The sequence below is a fragment of the Chanodichthys erythropterus genome, chromosome 5 (assembly GCF_024489055.1).
Source record: "Chanodichthys erythropterus isolate Z2021 chromosome 5, ASM2448905v1, whole genome shotgun sequence".
Taxonomy (NCBI): Eukaryota; Metazoa; Chordata; class Actinopteri; order Cypriniformes; family Xenocyprididae; genus Chanodichthys; species Chanodichthys erythropterus.
The window spans coordinates 17270155-17290462 of NC_090225.1; the positions used below are offsets into that span (position 1 = coordinate 17270155).

Sequence of the window (20308 nt, forward strand, 5' to 3'; positions counted from 1 at the left end):
AGTTCAAAACATCCCAACTCGTCTCTTCTTCAGTTGGCATGAAATGGAAATTCACCCTCTCTAAATGCATATACAGTAGATTAGAGTGAGCCACTCGCAATGGAAATGAATAGGGACAATGTCAGTGCTATCAGCTTCACATAAATTCTCTGCTAAAACATATGTGAACTTTAAAGCCTCTCAAAACTGCATTTTTGGAGAAGCCTTGCTGAATGGTTTTATCTGTACTGGATAACTAATACGTCATATGTAATATGTTTAGCATGTTGAAAGTTTTCCAGTGAGGTTTTGGTAACTTAAAGGGATAGTTCACCCAAAAATGTAAATTCTGTCATCATTTACTCTTCCTCGTGTTGTTCAAAACCTGTATTAATTTCTTTCTTGTGCTGAACAAAAGATATTTTGAATACTAGTGGTAACCAAACAGTTTCTGGTCCCCATTGACTTCCATAGTATTATATAGTCAATGGGGACCAGAAACTGTTTGGTTACCACCGGTATTCAAAATATCTTGTGTTCAGCACAAGAAAGAAATTCATGCAGGTTTAGAACAACTTGAGAGTGAGTAAATGACAGTGTTGTCAGATGTACGATAATTTTGACCTCTGTACGATCAATAATGAAAAAAATTCCATAATGTACGATAATTTCAGAATTTTGTGACACTTCAAATGATGGTTGTTGTAATCATAGGGCTTCTATTGATCTAGATGTGGATCCTACGTCTGCTGTCATGATTGTGAGGAGAACGTGGTGTTAGGCATCTCACGTTAGGTCTTCTCGGGCAATCATCATGGAGAATGACTCTCTCTCTCACAAGCACAAGCCGTGGTACTTAGATCATTTTTTTCCTAGCAATATAGACAATGAGTGCTGAAAAGTAAGGCGAAGACAGGGGAGAGGCGAAGTTTGTGTCAAAAAGTTGTTGGTCTAAATAAATAGCTGTATTATGTACGTTTGACTCGTGTACGATCATTTTCTTCCAGATACGATAATTTTGAGCTTCTGGTACAATACTTTTCCAATCTAGCAACATTAGGAAATAATGACAGAATTTTCATTTTTGGGTGAACTATCCCTTTAAGAAGACGCAGAAATTAGTTGCGTGTCATTTAAAGTTTTAGATCCAGTCACTGTGGTCTGTGCACAACTCAAACGCTACATTCTCCACTCAGATATAAAAGCTGTTGTCTGTTAATGAAGTTTACAGATGAACTCTCACTTCAAATGAACTTTTGTTGTCTGAATTGAAGACTTTTTTTAGTCACCATCTATGATATTACTTTAGTCACTGTTGCTGTTGTTAAAAGTAACAGATTTTATTGTAAGCTGCTGCACGAACAGGACATTTCGAGACTCAAACCTGTAAGTAAATAACAAGGTGAATGTACCATTAGTAAGTGATTTTTGTCTCACTAACTTAAACTGCTTGTGTCGTGTGGCTATACTATTGAAACAGTGAGTACTGTATATTAATGTTTACCAATTAGCCCCATTCACTTCCATTGTAAGTGCCTCACTGTAACTAAGTATTATTATTTGGTAAAGAAACTTTTGAGGTGATCAGTATTATTCCACAAATGCTGTCGATTGAGCTTAACATACATTAACCCAGAATATTTTATTAATGCTTCTTCCCCAACAGTTTCTCATTAATACAAATTCTCTTTTTTGACAAATTGTCCATGCAATGATATGTACGTATAAACAGAAATGTATGAACAGCATGTCTTTTTCTTGTGAAAATTAGAAAACATATAGAGCGTACAGGACGCTCCATTTCCTTTGGAAAAGAAGAACATGAGGGACATGAGGTTGTGTCCAGTCTACACAGTGAAGTTCCTGTGCTCCGGGGGTTACTCGAGGCATACGTGAGGCAAGTTATGGGACTCGAGACTATCTCTTGGTCCAGCCTGGCTGGGAGACGGCCCACTGGCTCCTGTCCGTAGCAGCTCAGAAGAGAAGGTTGTATCGTTGCTTTGTTGGAGGAGGAAGCTATCGCTCTCCGTGGTGTCCAACTCTTTGTCATTGATGAACAGCTCTGTATCGCCCCAGTCAGCCAGCGGCTCGCGGTCGCTGGACTCATTGTTGCTGCTGCCGCTGCTCCGAGTGGACAGGCTGGGATGGCAGTCCGCGGCAGATGGTAGCATGAGGTTCTGAGCGGAAAGAGACTTTCCGAGCCCACGCTCAACCTGTAGCGAGGCAGCTGCTGAGGAAGACATGAGCATTAGAGGATCAATGTCAAGGCTCAAGTGTCTTCTCCACGACCCATCTTCCTTGGAGTTGCGCTCGGGCTTGTCCCGTAGCTGTACCGTGCTTTGAATACTCTCAGCCTCCCTGTCCGACTCAACCTCGGTTTGGGTACTCAACAGGCAATTGCTCAGACACTCCGCCCGGCTCTCCTGTAGCGTCTCTGGGATAAGGCCCGTAGGCCGGCCTTGAGGCGTTGGTACCATAGGCGGGAGCTGAAGGGTCGCTGAGGTCGAATGGATTGTCGGGACCGGCCTGGTCAGCTCACTGAACCGCTGGTGACTTCTGGAAAGGTTGTTGGGGGTGAGAATGGGAGGAGGAGACACTGGGTAGAAACTGTCCGGGCTGGAGGGTTGGTTGTTTAGAAGAGGAGAAGGAGAGTAAGAGGAGGCTGAATGTGGGTAACCAGTACCCAAGTTGAGTTCACTGGGGGCCAGAGCAAGATGCAGACCACGGTGTAGGTTACTGCTGCCTGAATGAGACACGCTGCTGCCGGTAAGCTGAGAGGATGATGACAAATCCTTGCTATGGATGGAGCTTTGGTAGTCGGAGGTCTGATCCAGCTCGAACAGTGGCAAAGCAGAGAGACCAAGCATCGAAGACGAGCCTTTCTGCAACACCTGCCGGTATATATCCAACAACGAGTCCAGCTTTGACTCAATGGACTGGACCTATGTTAAATAAGAAATCACATTGAATGTTCCTGAATTTTATGCTTAATTATCATAAATGTGTACAAGTACACTACTGTTCAAAATTTGGGGTTGGTACAATTTTTTTTGTTTTTGAAAGCAGTCTCTTATGTTCACCAAGGCTGCATTTATTTGACAAAAAACAGTAAAATTGTTTAATATTATTACACTTGTACAAATTAAAATAACTGTTTCTATTATAATATATTTTAAAATATTATTTATTCCTGTGATACCAAAGCTGAATTTTCAGCATCATTACTCCAGTCTTCAGTGTCACATGATCCTTTCAGAAATCATTCTAACATTCTGATTTGCTGCTCATGAAACATTTCTTATTATCATCAATGTTGAAAACAGTTGTGTTGCTTAGTATTTTGTGGAAACCATGATACTTTTTTTTCTTTGATGAATAAAAAATTCAAAAGAACAGGATTTATTTGTAAAATATAACTCTTCGTAATATTATTTATAAATAATTTTACTGAGACTTTTTATCAATATAATGTATCCTTGCTGAATAAAAGATTTTTTAATTTAAATAAAAAGTAAAAAAAAAAAAATAATAATCTTATGAACCCCAAACTTTTAAACGTAGTGTATGTTTCATTAGACCGAATTCATATGGCTTACTTGTCTCTCTACTTTACAGACACGGCCAAGCATGCTCATGTCATGCTCCAGGGACTCTCCTTCTGGGAGGATTTTCTCCCTGCCTTTCCTGTCTACCGATATCTGCCCTTTTCCTAGTATTTGATCCACCCTGAGGAAAAAAACAAACAAACAAATAGATGATTTTGAGCATACGTGAAGATGTACACCTTTAAACTTCTGTTCCTCAAGCTTGAGCATGGCACAGCACAGCAGGATAAGACTGGACTTTGGTTAGTGAAAAAGAAATGAAGTTAGTGCATCACCATCATCTATTTTTTTCTATGTTATAAAGACGGTAAGAAAGAGATGCTGATTTATATTTTTCTAAACGATTTAACTACAGTCAATACAATTGAGAATTGGATTATTTACTTTATAAATGTTACTTGCTCTAATGTAAGGATTGTCAGTATCTGATCTACCTACGGTTAAAATATTAAATTCAGAATGATAAACAATATTCCAGAGAAACCCCTAGTGTGTTTCCATGCAGAAATTATGCAGACCATGTACACTACATTATTTATAATCATTCATGGATTTCACATTTCAGCATGTGACTCTGTGTTTGTGTTGTTAGAAAAGCTGTTTTATTGTTCCTCGTCTCTCCAAATTTATCATGCAAGAGTAGTTTGAGTTAAACCAACATCAATCAGCTGAACCAAGAGTGTGTGCTACACAATTTATAATCATCTCCTTGGTTGAAAACACATCACTATTTATTAATCACATTGAAGTCCAATGATGAAGATTATGTGTAATACACCAAAAAGTTAAGAGGTCTGTAAACCCCATATGTTATTGGTTCTCAACCAGGGGGTTCCAAGGGGGTTTTAAGATGACTTAAAATGACATTAAAATAAACTAAAATGACTAAAAGCCAAGATATTCCTTATTTTAATTCGGTTACTCAATAGCCACGGTATTGAAAAACCTTGATATATGAGGCGGCTTCATTTAAACGTGTGATTTGTAGACTTGGAAAGTCGTAAAAAATCATAAAACTCTGTGGGCAATTTTTTTTATGGATATGCATTTCTAGTTATGTCAAAAAAAATCTTTAACCAGAAATTTATGAACAACTGGCAGTCATGGGGCCTTTGAATATTGTTGTGAACAAAGGGGGGGCCTTGCAGTCAAAAAGGTTGAGAACCACTGTCATTTAGATTGATTGTGGATACTGATTTTGTTTACTAGGTGAATGGATGTGTAGGTAGTTCCAGTTCTGATAACATATGGAAATAAACCCTTTGAATAGTTTTGGTTAAATACATCATCACCATTGGACCTAATGCACAGTATGAACTGATTCAGGTAAGTATAGCCCCACGACTAGTCCCCCAGCCTTCTACAGGCCTCTGACCCAGCATGCTTCTTCTTGCTTTGGCTGTAATACAAGTGGAGAGAGGGAGAGGAAAGGTTCCTGGCTTTGGTGCTGAGTGTCTGATGTGGACCCACAGCTGTGGCGAGTCTAGATGAGAAAACATACGGGAGTCAAGTACATTTTTAAGGTTGTGCTGTCAAGGAAAGGAAGTAGAGGAGGAGAAAGATGGTTGAGGAGAATGAGCTTATGGCACCAAGACAAGATACTACTGGGGCTGGTTGCATAAACTGCTAAGACTAGTCTTACAATTTAGTCACCTTTTTTTTTTTTTTTTTTAAGATAGATTACCACTAATTAACGGTTAGTTGTTCGTACTAGTTCTTAAGACAAAGTATGGTAGCACTTTATTTTACAGTCCTGTCCTGTACTTATTATAGTAATTGCAATAACTAGGTACTAATCCTGAACCTACCCTTAAACCTAAACTTAACCCATGTAGTTGCCTTATATTGCCCAGTACTTTCTTAGGTAAGTACACGGTAAGTACTTGTAAGTGCACGTACTGTAAAATAAAGTGCAACCCAAAGTATTAACATAATGGCTATGTTTATGCAACTGGCCCCTGATCTGAGTTACATGCATATAGATACATCTCAGAAACATATTAATGATCAAACCAAATATCTAGTTTAAATCTCTTAACTGTTGCTTTAAAGTCAGTGTTCAAACTCAATCACTGAGGTATCAACAATTTAAGCCTAAATGTCAGTTAGAGATGGTTGCTCAAATCAGAGCAGTTGATTACACACCTGTTGTTATTACAATATTAAAGAAGGGCAACATTTTATTATGCTATTTTTTGATTAGCAAGTCATTCCATGCCGGATGAAATGTTTTACGAACTGTATGAGAACTAAGCTTTGGGATACAAACCCAAATGCTAGAGAAAGCCAGGAGAAATCAATCAAAAAGTTAGTCCAATACACAGGCACATTTGTTCTAACACCATGCACCGCATAACAGTTATGCTGGTTTAGCATCGGCCAACCTTGTTAAACAAGAGAAAGTTTTGCATGATGAAAAGCAGAGGAACAAGGATTTGTAGGACAGAGCCAACAGCTTGAGGCTTTGGGTCAGTGACGTATCACAAACATTTAATGTATATATATAATGTATGTGTGTATAAAAACAAGCAAAAATTATTTGCCAATGAGCTAATGAACTTCATTCAATATATATTTTCTGAAAAAAAGTCTTATCTTACAAAATATATCTTGATTTAAGGATTTATTATTTTTATATAGTGCTTATCTGTGTAATGTTCATGTCCAGAAGGTAATGGTCACTAAGGATTTGGACACACAGCCTCAGCAAATGACTCATGTCTGGATGTTTCAGAGTTAAAAGGGTTTGGGGTAGGGAATTGTGGGTCGGCTGACCCTGGGGAGGAGTGTTTCCTCTTGGCCTGGCTGTAATACAAGTGCAGGGAAGGAGAAGAAAAGGTCTTGGCTTTGGTTCTCAAGGTCTGTGGACCCACAATGGTGTCCAACCTGAATGGGAGAGCGCAGACAGGGAGATAAGACAGACATGGACATGTAGATGTAGAAAGTATGCATAAGAAAACAAAGTTGTTGAATTACTTTCTGTACGGTTCAGCTAAATAATAACTTTCTTTGAATATGTCTTTGTGCTAACTACATTTGTTGATGTGTATCGTGTAAGTGAGAAATTTATGCAAAAAAACAAAACAAAGTACAACTATAAACATAAATGAATTTATAACTTTCAGTCACATGTTGAAGTTGAACATATTTTTGCCATATAAAAAGGGATGGTTTGTCTCACCTAGTCTGGAGACTCTTGATACGGCATAACATATCCAGGTGACCAGCAGAATATTGCTCAATCACATCTTTCACATCATACGGTCGCAGCGTCTCCTTAAACTTCTTCTTGGCCACATGGAATTTCATTATCCTGAAACAAGAAAAAAGACTCAATTAACTTTTGAGAAATTATATAACACCATACTGAAACACAAGCAAATGTGCTAAAGGTAATGATGCAATACTTTTTTCCCGTATTTTCTGTTTTTTTCAGACACAAAATTTTATAAGTAATTATTTAAATAAAGACTTTTCTTATGTTTTTTTTTTTTAAAACCATGAATAATATTAATTGTTTCATGAACCTCATTAAGTTTTGATAGCTTTATACTTAATACAAGAATAAAACAAAAAGGTAAGCAAAATTAACTTCGAAAATAAATGCAGTCTTTAAAGCATATTAAAGGGTTAGTTCACCCAAAAAATGAAAATTCTGTCATTTATTACTTACCCTCATGTCGTTTCACACCCGTAAGACCTTCGTTCATCTTCAGAACACAAATTAAGATATTTTATTTGAAATCCGATGGCTCCACGAGGCCTCCATAGGGAGCAATGACACTTCCTCTGTCAAGAGATCCATAAAGGTACTAAAAACATATTTAAATCAGTTCATGTGAGTACAGTGGCTCAATTTTAATATTATAAAGTGATAAGAATATTTTTGGTGTGGCAAAAACAAAACAAAATAACGACTTATTTAGTGATGGCCGATTTCAAAACAATGCTTCAGAAAGCATCGGAGCACAGTGAATCTGTGTATCGAATCTGCAGTTCGGAGCGCCAAAGTCACGTGATTTCAGCAGTTTGGCGGTTTGACCCGCGATCCGATTCATGATTCGATACACTGATGCATTTATGCTCCGAATCTTACTGAAGCATTGTTTTGAAATCGGTCATCACTAAATAAGTCGTTATTTCGTTTTTTTGCCGCACCAAAAGTATTCGCGTCGCTTTATAATATTAATATTGAGCCACTGTACTCAAAAGAAACTGGTTTAAATATGTTTTTAGTAACTTACCTTTATGGATCTTGACAGAGGAAGTGTCATTGCTCCCAATGAAGGCCTCACGGAGCCATCGGATTTCAACTAAAATATCTAATTTGTGTTCCAAAGATTACCGAAGGTCGTACGGGTGTGAAACGGCATGAGGGTAAGTAATAAATGACAGATTTTTCATTAACCCTTTAAGTCAACTCTCTTTGCAACTCACAATTAGACAAACCTGCAAGTTGTGTAAGCTTGCTCATAACCACTAGAGGGCAGAAATAAGTCACGAATACCGGAACAGTTTATGACCCAGAGAAAAATATAGTCAGATATACCTCTGCTTTAAAAACACATAATAATAATATTACTCAAGTAAGGCTCATGTTCAAGTAAAGCTATGTGTGATGGATGACATTAGCTGTGCAAACACAGGAATTACCACAGGCACACTGAAACTCAAACCTGTTCTATGCCTGACGTTCTTGTGAGTGAAGTTGGAACTGCAAATATTGACACAGAGGGGAACAAATCTCAGTGATCCGTCTCTGTAACGTCTTACAGATTCAAGCCCCTGTCAGTTTTTCTTCATGTCAGATGAGCTGATGTGTAAGCAGAACTGACTGTGAGCATGTCTATCTGACACCCTGGGAAAGAGGAGTGGGAAAAATCTCAGCCCTCCTGGGAGACCCTAATAGTAAGGGGTGAGGGAAGTGAAAGAAGAAGTCACCTGAAGCAACATCAGTGGCCTCACCCAGCAGGAGAGAGACAGCAGTCATGGTCTAAACCTAATGTCTCAATCAACAGGGCAGGGAGGTCAAAATGAGTGCGTTCAACTCTGCAACCATAGTGTGAATTTCTTTAGGGGAAAACAAGCCACTCTGTGAAGTCAAACTAACCTGACGGCCCTGATCACTGCCTTTAGTGGGGCAGACAGATCTTCCACAGTCACATCACAATGGCAACCCTTCTCATCAAAAGCATCATCCGGTCCAAGGTTGGTGTCAGCTGTGTGTGAGAGAGAAAGGGAAAGAATGTGAATCATATCAAGCAGGTCCTCAAAAAGGCTGAAAACAAAACTAGGCTGAAAAGTAGACAAAGCCAAGGGCAGATCAATACAGCTATGAATCAAAATAGCATTTAAAGCAAATATTTCCCTTGACCGACACACACAGGCCACCCCAATCTCCACTCAGCTTTACAGAATACAAATGGGATAGAAGTATTAAAGTAAGGGTTCAGGGTTGGAGCTAAACTCTGCAGGTCAATGGCCCTCCAGCATCAACATTCCCCACCCCTGCATTAAAGAATTAGTCCACTTTTAAATAAACATTTCCTGATAATTTACTCACCCCCATGTCATCCAAGATGTTCATGTCTTTCTTTCTTCAGTCGAAAAGAAATTAAGGTTGTAATGAAAACATTTCAGGATTTTTTTCCATATAGTGGACTTCAATGGACACCAAATGGTTGAAGGTCAAAATTAGTTTCATTGCAGCTTCAGATTGTTCTACATGATCCCAGATGAGAAATAAGGGTCTTATCTAGAGAAACCACCACTCATTTTCTTAAAAAAAAAAAAAAAAAAAAAATATATATATATATATATATATATATATATATATATATATATATATATATATATATATATATATATATATATACACATTTTAACCATAAATGCTCATCTTGAACTAGCTCTCTTCTTCTGCTCTATTTGAGTTCCGGCAGTGTATATGCTGCTAAGTGTATTACTGCCCTCCTCAGGTCAAAGTTTGAACTAAATTGTCATATACAATATGCTAGTTCAATAGTGTATAACAATTAGGTCAAACTTTGACCTGAGGAGGGCAGTAATACACTTAGCAGTGTCTACACTGCCAGAATTCAAATAGAGAAGAAGAAGAAGTAGAAGAAGAGAGCTAGTTCAAGATGAGCATTTATGGTTAAAACATATAATTTTTTATTTTTTTTTTAGAAAATGAGTTAAAAATCCTGAAATGTTTTCATCAAAAACTTTAATTTCTTTTTGACTGACGAAAGAAAGACATGGACATCTTTGATTACATGGGGGTGAGTAAATTATCAGGAAAGGTTTATTTAAAAGTGAACTAATCCTTTAAAGGGTTAATTCACTCCAAAATGAAAATTCTGTCATTATTTACTCACCCTCATGTTGTTCCAAACTCGTAAGACTTTTGTTCATCTTCGGAACACAAATGAAGATCTTTTTAATGAAATCCAAGAAATGTCTGTCCCTTTACTGACTGCCACTTTGAAGCTTCAAAAAGTTCATAGAAATTGGACAACTACTCTATATGAATTGAAAGGTTTAGTCCAAATTTCCCGAAGAGACTCAATAGCTTTTTATGATGAACAGATATAATTTAGGCTTTTACTCGAATGTAAACATTGATCAGCTAACATAAGCAGAAGCTCAAACTAACCTGAATGACGCACAATCTCTAAGATCTCTTTATGAACTTTTTGAAGCGTCAAAGTGGTCACTGTGATGGCAGTCAATGGAGGGAGATGAACGAAAGTCTTACAGGTTTATATATATATAAAACAATAAAACAAAAAGATCACAGACAAAATATCTGGATATGAAGATTCTAGAAGAGAATAAATTCTTCCATTTGAACTGTGTGCGATACCTGACCCCATCAGTACTTGTAGTGCATATGACAGATAAATGCTGCCTGTAAGAGAGATTGCTATCAAGATTTGAAGAGTTTTGTTCTTTGCTCCCCTGTCTTATATGATATATAACCTGTGGAAGATCTATAGTGTGTGGTAACAGCAGGTTTGAGATTCATTTTGGGTTGATGGGTCTCATACAGGGCTGGAACTAGATCGCTGCTGCCACTCAGATGCTACCTTTGCAAATTCCCCTGAACTGGGCTACCTTTGTGACAATGTACTTGAATGGGAATGTTACAATCAATGTTACTGTACAAATAACAACAAAACATGTAGATGCAGTGTTGGAAAGTGACGAGAAGTAGTAAACCATTCTTTAGTAGTATGACAATGGCAGCTTTTCCAGCTAGTTTTAAAAACACTAGAGAGCACATTTAAGCACGTATTACATTTCACATTGTTTGCATAGATTTCTGATGGGGGTGGGGAACGTTGATCCTGGAGGGCCGTTGTCCTGCAGAATTTAGCTCCAACCCTAATTAAGCACACCTGAAGCTAATCAAGGTCTTCAGGATTACTAAAGTTACAGGCAGGTGAATGTTTTTTTTTTCAGGGTTGGAGCTAAACTCTGCATGTCAATGGCCCTCCAGGATCAACGTTCCCCACCCCTGCATTAAAGAATTAGTCCACTTTTAAATAAACTTTTCCTGATAATTTACTCACCCCCATGTCATCCAAAATGTTCATGTCTTTCTTTCTTCAGTCGAAAAGAAATGAAAGTTTTTAATGAAAACATTTCATTTTTTTCTATATAGTGGACCTCAATGGACACCAAACGGTTGAAGGTCAAAATTAGTTTCATTGCAGCTTCAAATTGTTCTACACGACCCCAGATGAGAAATAGGGGTCTTATCTAGAGAAACATTTTATATCACATTGTTTGCATATTCAGCTTTGCTGAAAATTAAATGTGCTCTCTTAAACTAGCATTTGGAAGCCAGGTTAATTTAAGTGAAACGGCTCATTCAAATGGTTCCAATGTAAGCAGTTAATTAAAAAGTGAATCTATTCATTTGATGTGCTGTGAAGTCCCTGAAACATTTTATTTGGCAAAAAATAACCTATTTTCTAAATGCATGTTATTGATCTTATTGTGAAAGGTACATCCATGTACACATTACTTATTTATGTTTTTGCCAAAATAACTCAATCTTCTAGTGAAAATGACTTCTCTCAGGTGATGTATTGCACTGCAAAAATTGATTTTCTTTTTTAGAATTGTTGTTTTCCAGTACAAATATGTAAACATACTAAAGAATACTTAGATATTTATAAGCAAAATGATTAAGGGCCAGATTTACTAACAGCTTGCACCACAGAAACTCTCTTTTTGCATTAAAAACTACAGTCAGGATTTACTAAAGACACGCAGTGCAAAATTAGTGCTGGACTGAGTTGTTTTTGCAGCTGACCTTACTCCATATGCATCTGTAGGAGTTTCCCTTTCAGACGCAAAGTTTATAGGAGGTGAGTATTTAAATGAATCATGCAACACGATTTACTTATGTTTGTGCTAGTCAATCTACTGATATTTGCACCATTATTTAATGCCCAGGAAAGCATGTCTTTTGCGACATGGCTACAATTGTTGCTGTTTGGAGGGGACACTGCAGAGAACAGAGAGCGTGTAGTAGAAGGGAGGAAATATTTTCCATTAATTTCTTTGGAATGCCAGAGGAAGACGTTATCAGAACAAATCATTTGCCAAGCCATATATATGTGTGTGTGTATGTGTGTGTGCTTTTGTTTATATTACACAAAGTAATATAAACCTGAGTTCTCCTACATTGTGGGGACCAGCCACCGGTCCCCACAATGTAAATTAATTAATAAAAATACTAAATGATGTTTTTGTGAGAAAATAAAGGTGTGCACAGTTTCCTGTGATGGTTAGGTTTAGGGTTAGAGGTAGGGTAGGGGGATAGAAAGTAAGGTTTGTACAGTATAAAATGCATTGCAGCCTATGGAAAGTCCCCACAATTCACAAAAACAAACATATGTGTATGTGTGTGTGTGTGTGTGTGTGTGTGTGTGTGTGTGTGTGTGTGTGTGTGTGTGTGTGTGTGTGTGTGTGTGTGTGTGTGTGTGCTTTTGTTTATATTACATTGTGGGGACCAAATGTCCCCATGATGTAATATAAACCTGAGTTCACCTACATCGTGGGGACCAGCCAGCGGTCCCCACAATGTAAATGGGTTTATAAATCATATAGAATGAGTTTTTGTGAAAAAGTAAAAGTTTGCACAGTTTCCTGTGAGGGTTAGGTTTAGGGGTAGGGGCAGGGTAGGGGGATAGAATGTACAGTTTGTTCAGTGTAAAATGCATTGAAGTCTATGGAAAGTCCCCACAATTCACAAAAACAAACGTGTGTGTGTGTGTGTGTGTGTGTGTGTGTGTGTGTGTGTGTGTACGTGTTTGTCAGATTACATGTAACAAGTTGTGCCTGTGTCGATCCGCACCTGATGAGCATCGGCTTATTTGTGACCCTACTCTAATTTGCACTGGTCTTGGTAGATTGCATTTGTCATTATGTAAATTATTTGACTGCGTCTGTGTTTTTTAATTTGCGCCTCAGCAGTAGATCACCCGCAAAACTTGCCACTCCCATTGCTGCATTTCTGGAATTGCTCTCTCATGCTAATTTGCCCTGTTTAGTAAATCTTGCCCTCAAGATATTAAGTGCTTTCTGAAAAATGTATAAAAATCAAGTTAATCTTTGAAAATGTTCAAAATTTCAGTAAATTAAAATGTTTCCTTTTTCGATATCACAATCTGGACTAAAAGATTTGTTTCTACTTCCGTTTCATTAATGCAGTCATCTTAGACACACTTCCCATATCTGTTGAAAGGAACATTTTTTACTTGCTATAATGAGGGCCACCTAGATGCACTGTTTAACATCACTGTTCAACATGTGAATTCACTACTTTTGATCGTAAGCATCTTTCCAAAGGAAGCCCTGACAAGGAAAATAAACAGGAAAAAAATAAAATAAATACAATTTTGCAACATGTTGAATGTTGGTTTTAAAGGTTTTCTTTAGATATACTAAATGGTCTCCCTATGTTTTATTTTCCCATGGGACCATGGGTTCTTGGTCCTTTGTGACTAACGTACAGTATTCTGTCAATACTGAATATCCTCTAAACAATGTCTCTCTATCTCTGCTTTGCTCTCTTCTTCCCTGAGGGGCATTCTGGTGATGGGAGCATGAGCCAAGGATAACTAGTGCAAACAGAGGGCCCCAGGAGAGACCATGTTCTCCCACTGCAGCCAAATAGTGTGTGTAAATCCTGGCTTCAGGGATAAATCCAGAAAAAAATAAAATTACGAATAAGTATATAGAGAGAGGCTCAATCTTGTTTATAAAAGGGTCAAATTGTGTCAAAACTAGCAGAAAATACAGCACAAAAAAACAAACAAACAAACAAACAGTTTATAAAAACCCAGGTCTAAATAATCAGCTAGTAAGAATTACAATAAAAGAGGAAAAACAGTGATTTCACCAATCACCTTCAGCCGTTGTGCGAGACTGGCTCTTGAGTCTGAGCGATGGGCGGAAGCGTGTTCGGTCATTGAAGCTCCAGCTCTTCTGGACCTTGGCAGGGCTGCTGCCCTCCACCCCCACCTCTGTGCCAGGAGAGCGTCGGTCGTTCACTGACATCTGTCTGCTCTTTACACTCTGACCACGAGGACTGGCCATTCGCACACGCTCCCGAAAACTTAACTTTTGGCTGCAGGAGGAAAGAGGAGGGATGGAAGAGGCCAAGAAGTGGGAAGGGATAAATAAACAGAAAAATAATTAAACATGGAATGGAGAGGAAGAGGTATTTAAACTAAAGTTTGGTTTCATAAAAACAGCCGTGATGGCTTATTTTGGACCTGCAAGCTTCCTTTCTTCAGTCTCTACCAGATTCCTCCAGTAAAACAATATATCTTACTTCGATGTTCTTTGCAGAAGCCCCATAAACTGTCTTATACTTTTCTAAAAAATTGCATTAAAAGACCATCATGCAACACAAATCCCATTCCAAGTTTCCACCAATCAGCAAGCAACATTTTGAAGCATGACTGTCTGTCCTCCCTACTTCTATTGCTACCTTCAACGTGGAGCAGCCTGACATAAGCCGCCTTTCTAGGTCTGACGTAGAGGCATGTCGTATATAGAATAAACGGTTTATGTGCAAAGCAACTATATACAAATATTTCTTCCAAGACAGCAACTCCATAAGCTGGGGTTCGTAAATCATGCTGGATATATGCATAGTACGCTGTGCTTTTTAGCTCATGCTTAGTAGTTTGTGTGTGAAAGAGATGTAGTGCAAAAGGAGAGTGGAGACATAATGCTATAAAAGTGATTTACAAGAATATAGAGCCAAAGTTCATGCACATGCAATATGCTTTGCAATAAGTTTATGACTAATGTGTTTAATAGGTGGGATGCAAACTGAGACATACACAGTACAGTCAGAGATATCCTTCATTATTGAACTGAACCTTTAAAACTGTTTAATTGAATCATTATTCCTGCAGGTATTACAATATGGGATGCCGTTGGTTTGAAGTTAAAACACCTTAAAAGCTTTTCACTACTTCATTATTTTTCTACATTGATGTTACATATACTAAATCAGATATTGTATCTGTAAAAATTTATGTTGTAGAGTAATTGCTGGCAGTCAGATAGGGGGTGTTAGATAAATCAGTCAGTGGCAGTTAAATCCTTCAGGCAACAGGCACAGGACCCTCATATTAAACCCTCTGTAGGGTCTGTAAGGGGCGGGGTTATCTGTGATGGCCGTCGTCATCCATGCATAAGGTTAGTCAGCATTCACATAGGTCATATTGCTGGAGCAGTGGGGGATGCTGGGTACCTATATATCCGTGCGGTATACCTCCTGAAGAGCCTCTGTCTATTACTATGACCCTTACTAAGGAAATGAGGGAGACAGATGGTAGATGAGTTAGTTAGACTGTGAGCAGAAAAATCTTCCTTAAGTGGAAGAATTATATGGATGGTACAACATAGAAACAGAGCCACTACTTGGGGGTAAAAATGGAGCAAAATGCAAAATAAATTGGTGTGTTTTTACAACCAAACATGGTAATAAAAAGTTGAATTTGTTTTGAATGTCTTTAGAATTGCACCAAACCACACACACTCACAAACACATCCACACTAGAAGTATATTCACATAAACAGTGTACAAAACCTGTCTAACAACCAACTAACTTTGACAAACGTTCTTGGATTTGTTGGTTAATTATACATTTTCTTCTTGTAAATATTTAATTCTTTTCACTCTAACCAGTACAAATGGATTATGTGGATTGTGGATTATACCTAATGTTTCCTTAAAGACTTTATATTCGTCCATTTACAAAGTTCCACAAGCTATGAAAAAAGTATTCACAGCTTAGCTGCTTGCTTTAATGCCTTTGCAATTTGAAGGTTAATTTTCCATCATATTTAATGGCACATTTGCCACACACTGTGGGCTTTTCCAACTGTAAACGACTTCATTTAACTCTGGGCGCTGGTGCTCAGCTCTTCACATATCTAATATGAACCATGCAAACATCCAATTCCAGCACTAATTAAAATTGCGAGGACTGAGCAATAAGCCCCACCCCTGATGGGATTCTATGAAAAAAAAAAAATCATCAACATCATCAGCCTGACTACAAACATTTGACTACACTATGGCCTTAAAGAAGTGACAGTCTTTAATGCATCTAAACATAGTCTAGTACTGTGTACAAACATGCAGAGTCCTAAATGTCAACAGCTAAGTCTGGAACTATTTTTACTGCTTCTTACTGTGGGTGGGGGATAAAAGGATAAAAATCTAAAAACATAACTTAATGCATTCATGCTATGATCTTTGCTTTTTCTTGATTGCAGTAATATTTAAAAGTCAATATGAACAATATCTCAATGAAAAAAGTGCATGTACATAGAGAAAAGCAGGCTAAAGTACTCTATTATATACAATATTACAATGTTATAGAAAGAGCTCTGCATGTGCGCACTGTCACACACACTCACACACATATATACGCATGCACGCACACACATTTTAGTACAGATGAACATCATTGTGTCTATTCTATTAGAAAGTTAGCAAAGAGAAGCTGCTCCACATCTACATTACTATTCTATGACTTGAACGGCTCTCTGGAATACCTGATTCTGACTAGACAATTGCTGCAGTAATGAAACTAAACCAAACCACTAAAATAATTATATGTGTTATATTAATAATATAATTAATAATAATTTCTGGATTAATTATACTGCTATTCAAAAAACTGGGGTTGGTTAGATTTTTGGAACAAAGGTTGCATTTATATGATCAAAAATACAGTTAAAACAGTATTGTGAAATATTATTACAAGTTAAAATAACTTTTTTTCTATTTTAATGTATTTTAAAATGTAATTTATTCCAGTGATGGCAAGCTGAATTTTCAGCATCATTACTCCAGTCTTCAGTGTCACATGATCTTTCAGAAATCATTCTTAGGCCCTGTCTACACTTGTGTGTTTTTGTTTTAAAACGCATACGTTTTGCTATGGTTACGCCTGTCGTTTACACTACACCAGCATTTCCGAACCTCGAAAATTGAGACTTTTGTAAACGCTACAGACCCCATTTTAGTTTGAAAATGCGTTTTAGTATAAATGGACCAAAACGGACTCTTTTGAAAATGATGCCGTGGCTGCCCACGTTCGCTCTGTGTATCCTTGACGGCCATGTAAACAATGACATGAAGACTGCACTGCAATTTTTGCTGGCTCTGTTGTAATTTTTAGAAGTCATTGTGCAGTTAAACTCAGCATTTTTTTAAACTGCAACTGCTTACATGCGCAAGAGGCAACTGTTTACATTTGTATGCGCATGCCCAGTGTGCATGAACAGTCATGTAACATGCGCTTTCTGCCATGTAGTGTAGACGGAGATTGTTTCTAAAATGCTGCAGAAACGCAAGTGTAGACGAGGATCGTTTTCATTTTAAAAACGCTTAACAGTGGATTTTTGTGGAAACTATAACATTTTTCTTTTTTGAGGATTCTTTGATGAACAGAAAGTTTGAAAGAACCGTATTTATATAAAATAGATTTGTTTGTAACAATGTAAATGTATTTATTGTCTCTTTTGATTAAATTTAATGCACACTTGCTGAATAGAAGCATTAACTCTTTAAAAAATATAACTGACCCCTTTAAGCTATAATGTGCATGTAAGGTGATAAAATCAATTCAAATCAATATGTCATGTCCACGTATTTATATATTTTACATAGCCTTGTGATAAGCGAGACAATATAATTAGCTATAGAGCGGGGTCCTGATCATCCTGTCTTGGTTTATTTTGTGATTATGAGTAGATGACTGTACATACAGTACAATATATATTATAGCTACTACTTTGAATAAAGGAAAATCAGAGGGAATTAATGATAAAGCAAGACATGGAACATGCGATGACTGAATGGACTTAATTCTTCTCCCTATTCCTATTAAAGCCATGGAAGCTAAAACACAATCGATACTTCAAGTAAAACATTCCAGACACTAGGATGATGTAGATACGAGAACAACAAACCTGCTGATGGATTCCCCCTGGTCTTTCCTTCAGGTGTTAGTTAAAAACAGAGAGAAAAGAGGCAGGATATTAACACTTCAAATGAATGACAGGAACTAATAAGGAGACTACAGAAGAGACACAGATGCCTCTGAAATATACCGAGTGATTCATTTTGGGAATGACACACCAATATATTTCACACTGTGTCACACAAAATACAGTTTAAATGTTAAAAAAAAAGGAAATTAAACAAGTATACCTCAACACACACACACACACATTAAGAGTAGAAAGAAATGGAGAGTCTTTTTAAAGACAGTATAAACAGGCAGCAAACAAGCAGGCATGCAAGCTATGAGCAATGCACTGTCAAGCTGACTAAGACGTGCGCTAGCAAAGGGACAGCTGTGTTATCAAGGGCTGTTTTGTGTGTAATTACTCAAGAAATTGGCCTTAACATAACAGTACACCCATTTGTCAGAGCATTGTTGTGTGTCTGTCTTCAGGTGTCTGTCCACAAACTGTCCTGGCTTCTGTTTGATGTGATTTATCTATTCCGGGCAACGAAATTTCAGTTAGCCACAGGATCTACCATAGGAAGCAGGTGTGAGTCTGTGGCTCTCATCCAAACGGAAACTTTGAAGCTTCAGTTATATGGAAGGCTAGTGTTCACTGTGAAAACCTAAATCTTGCTGCACATATTGCTGTGAGGTATTTCAGTGTATTTAACTACTTAATTAAGAATTATTTAGGCTAATTTGTACTATTGTACTATACTTGTACTCATACTGAATTACATTTCCAAGATCAAATTTCATACTTTTTAGTCTTAAATTTTGCCTTCTAAAGTGCATATTTTGTAAATATTTTATCTTTTTGTACATCTTACTAAGCTAAATAGCCAATCAAATGACACTCCTGCAAACTTTACAGCCAATAAAATACATTTCAGGGTAAAATGTAATTTTACTGTTAGTTTACCATTACTGAAGTTTACTGTTATTCACTCTCATGAAGAGATGTCTCATCAGTCACCAACGCAGTCTTTGACCTAAAGCAATATGTTATACTTGCATATGTTGTTAAAGACTTCAAACTAAAATCATGTGATCTGTATTTAAAGTTTAAAAATTTCAAGTAATGTACTGTTCATTATTTTTAATAACTGAATTTGAACATTCAGAATAATTGAGCTTTTTTTCACTATTTTAAGTTACCATTTCGCTATTCAGACTTCAAAACTGCAAGTTTCTGGTGTTTTTAGTTTAAATCTCACAATTTTAAGGCGCCCCATGAAAGAGACATACACTCCAAGAGATATTTAAAAAGTCAGAATTGTAACATATAAACTCAGAAATCTGAGGAAAAGCCTGAATTATGAGATGTAAACTCGTAATTCTGAGAAATAAAGTCAGAATTGTGTTACAATATGAGAAAAAAAAATTCAGAATCGTAAGATATAAACTCAAAAAATAAAACAAGAATTATGAGATCAAAAACACAATTAGTTTTTTTATTTTTTATATTCAGTGACAGAAACCGCTTCCATAGCAATACTAAGGAGTGACAAGCATGAATCAGTTTAACAACTCACTGTATGGTGTAGCCTATAGAATGCAGTTAGAATGCCCCAAAAATTCAAGATATCAGGACAAAAATGCCCCTGTATGAGTTTTTGTCTCACATTTATATCATGATATAGTTAAACAATATCACACAAGTAAGAAGTGAAATAATCACACGAGTGCTGTTTTTGTCCCAAATAGCTCGAGTGCAAATGTGATGTTGATTTTATACAACAGTTCATTAAATATGAAGTTAATATATTGTGTTATATTTCAGACACAATATTGACTGCTTTTGCTCAATTTAGCCCCCCCAAAAAATTACCTATAAAGCTAGAGCAGAACTCCAAGCAACACACAGCAGTGTTTCTTTTCTGAATTAATCAATGATACAATGGCCTATTCATAAAGAGAGCCATTTACCTCATCCCTGAATGAATCAGCTGTTTGAACGAATCAACTGAATGAATGAATCAATGACTTAATCATTTAGACATTTACCACCAACTACTGGCAGTTTTAGTTCCTTATTTAGAGTATCATTTCATAAAAAAAATATATATATTTTATATTTCATAAAAAAACAAAACAAACAAACAAAAAAAACCATTAAAGGCATAGTTCACCCAAAAATTAAAATTCTGTCATCATTTA

At 37.0% G+C, this 20308-nt stretch overlaps 1 protein-coding gene across 9 annotated transcripts in view; it reads right to left on the bottom strand.

The window, feature by feature from the left end:
• Positions 1 to 529: 529 nt before the first annotated feature.
• kcnq5a (potassium voltage-gated channel, KQT-like subfamily, member 5a) overlaps positions 530 to 20308 on the bottom strand; it is a 148840-nt gene continuing 129061 nt past the window's right edge. For 4 of the 9 annotated variants that reach the window (XM_067386319.1, XM_067386321.1, XM_067386323.1 and 1 more), the window contains 8 exons: positions 18108 to 18134; positions 14012 to 14232; positions 8695 to 8803; positions 6766 to 6897; positions 6360 to 6470; positions 4960 to 5067; positions 3576 to 3705; positions 530 to 2921 (listed from right to left, as the gene is read on the bottom strand). In XM_067386319.1, the coding sequence (XP_067242420.1) occupies positions 1857 to 2921; positions 3576 to 3705; positions 4960 to 5067; positions 6360 to 6470; positions 6766 to 6897; positions 8695 to 8803; positions 14012 to 14232; positions 18108 to 18134 (1903 nt within the window). In that variant the 3' untranslated portion in view covers positions 530 to 1856. The remainder of the gene's footprint in view (positions 2922 to 3575; positions 3706 to 4959; positions 5068 to 6359; positions 6471 to 6765; positions 6898 to 8694; positions 8804 to 14011; positions 14233 to 18107; positions 18135 to 20308) is intronic. The other 5 variants (XM_067386326.1, XM_067386328.1, XM_067386324.1 and 2 more) reach the window with 4 other exon arrangements.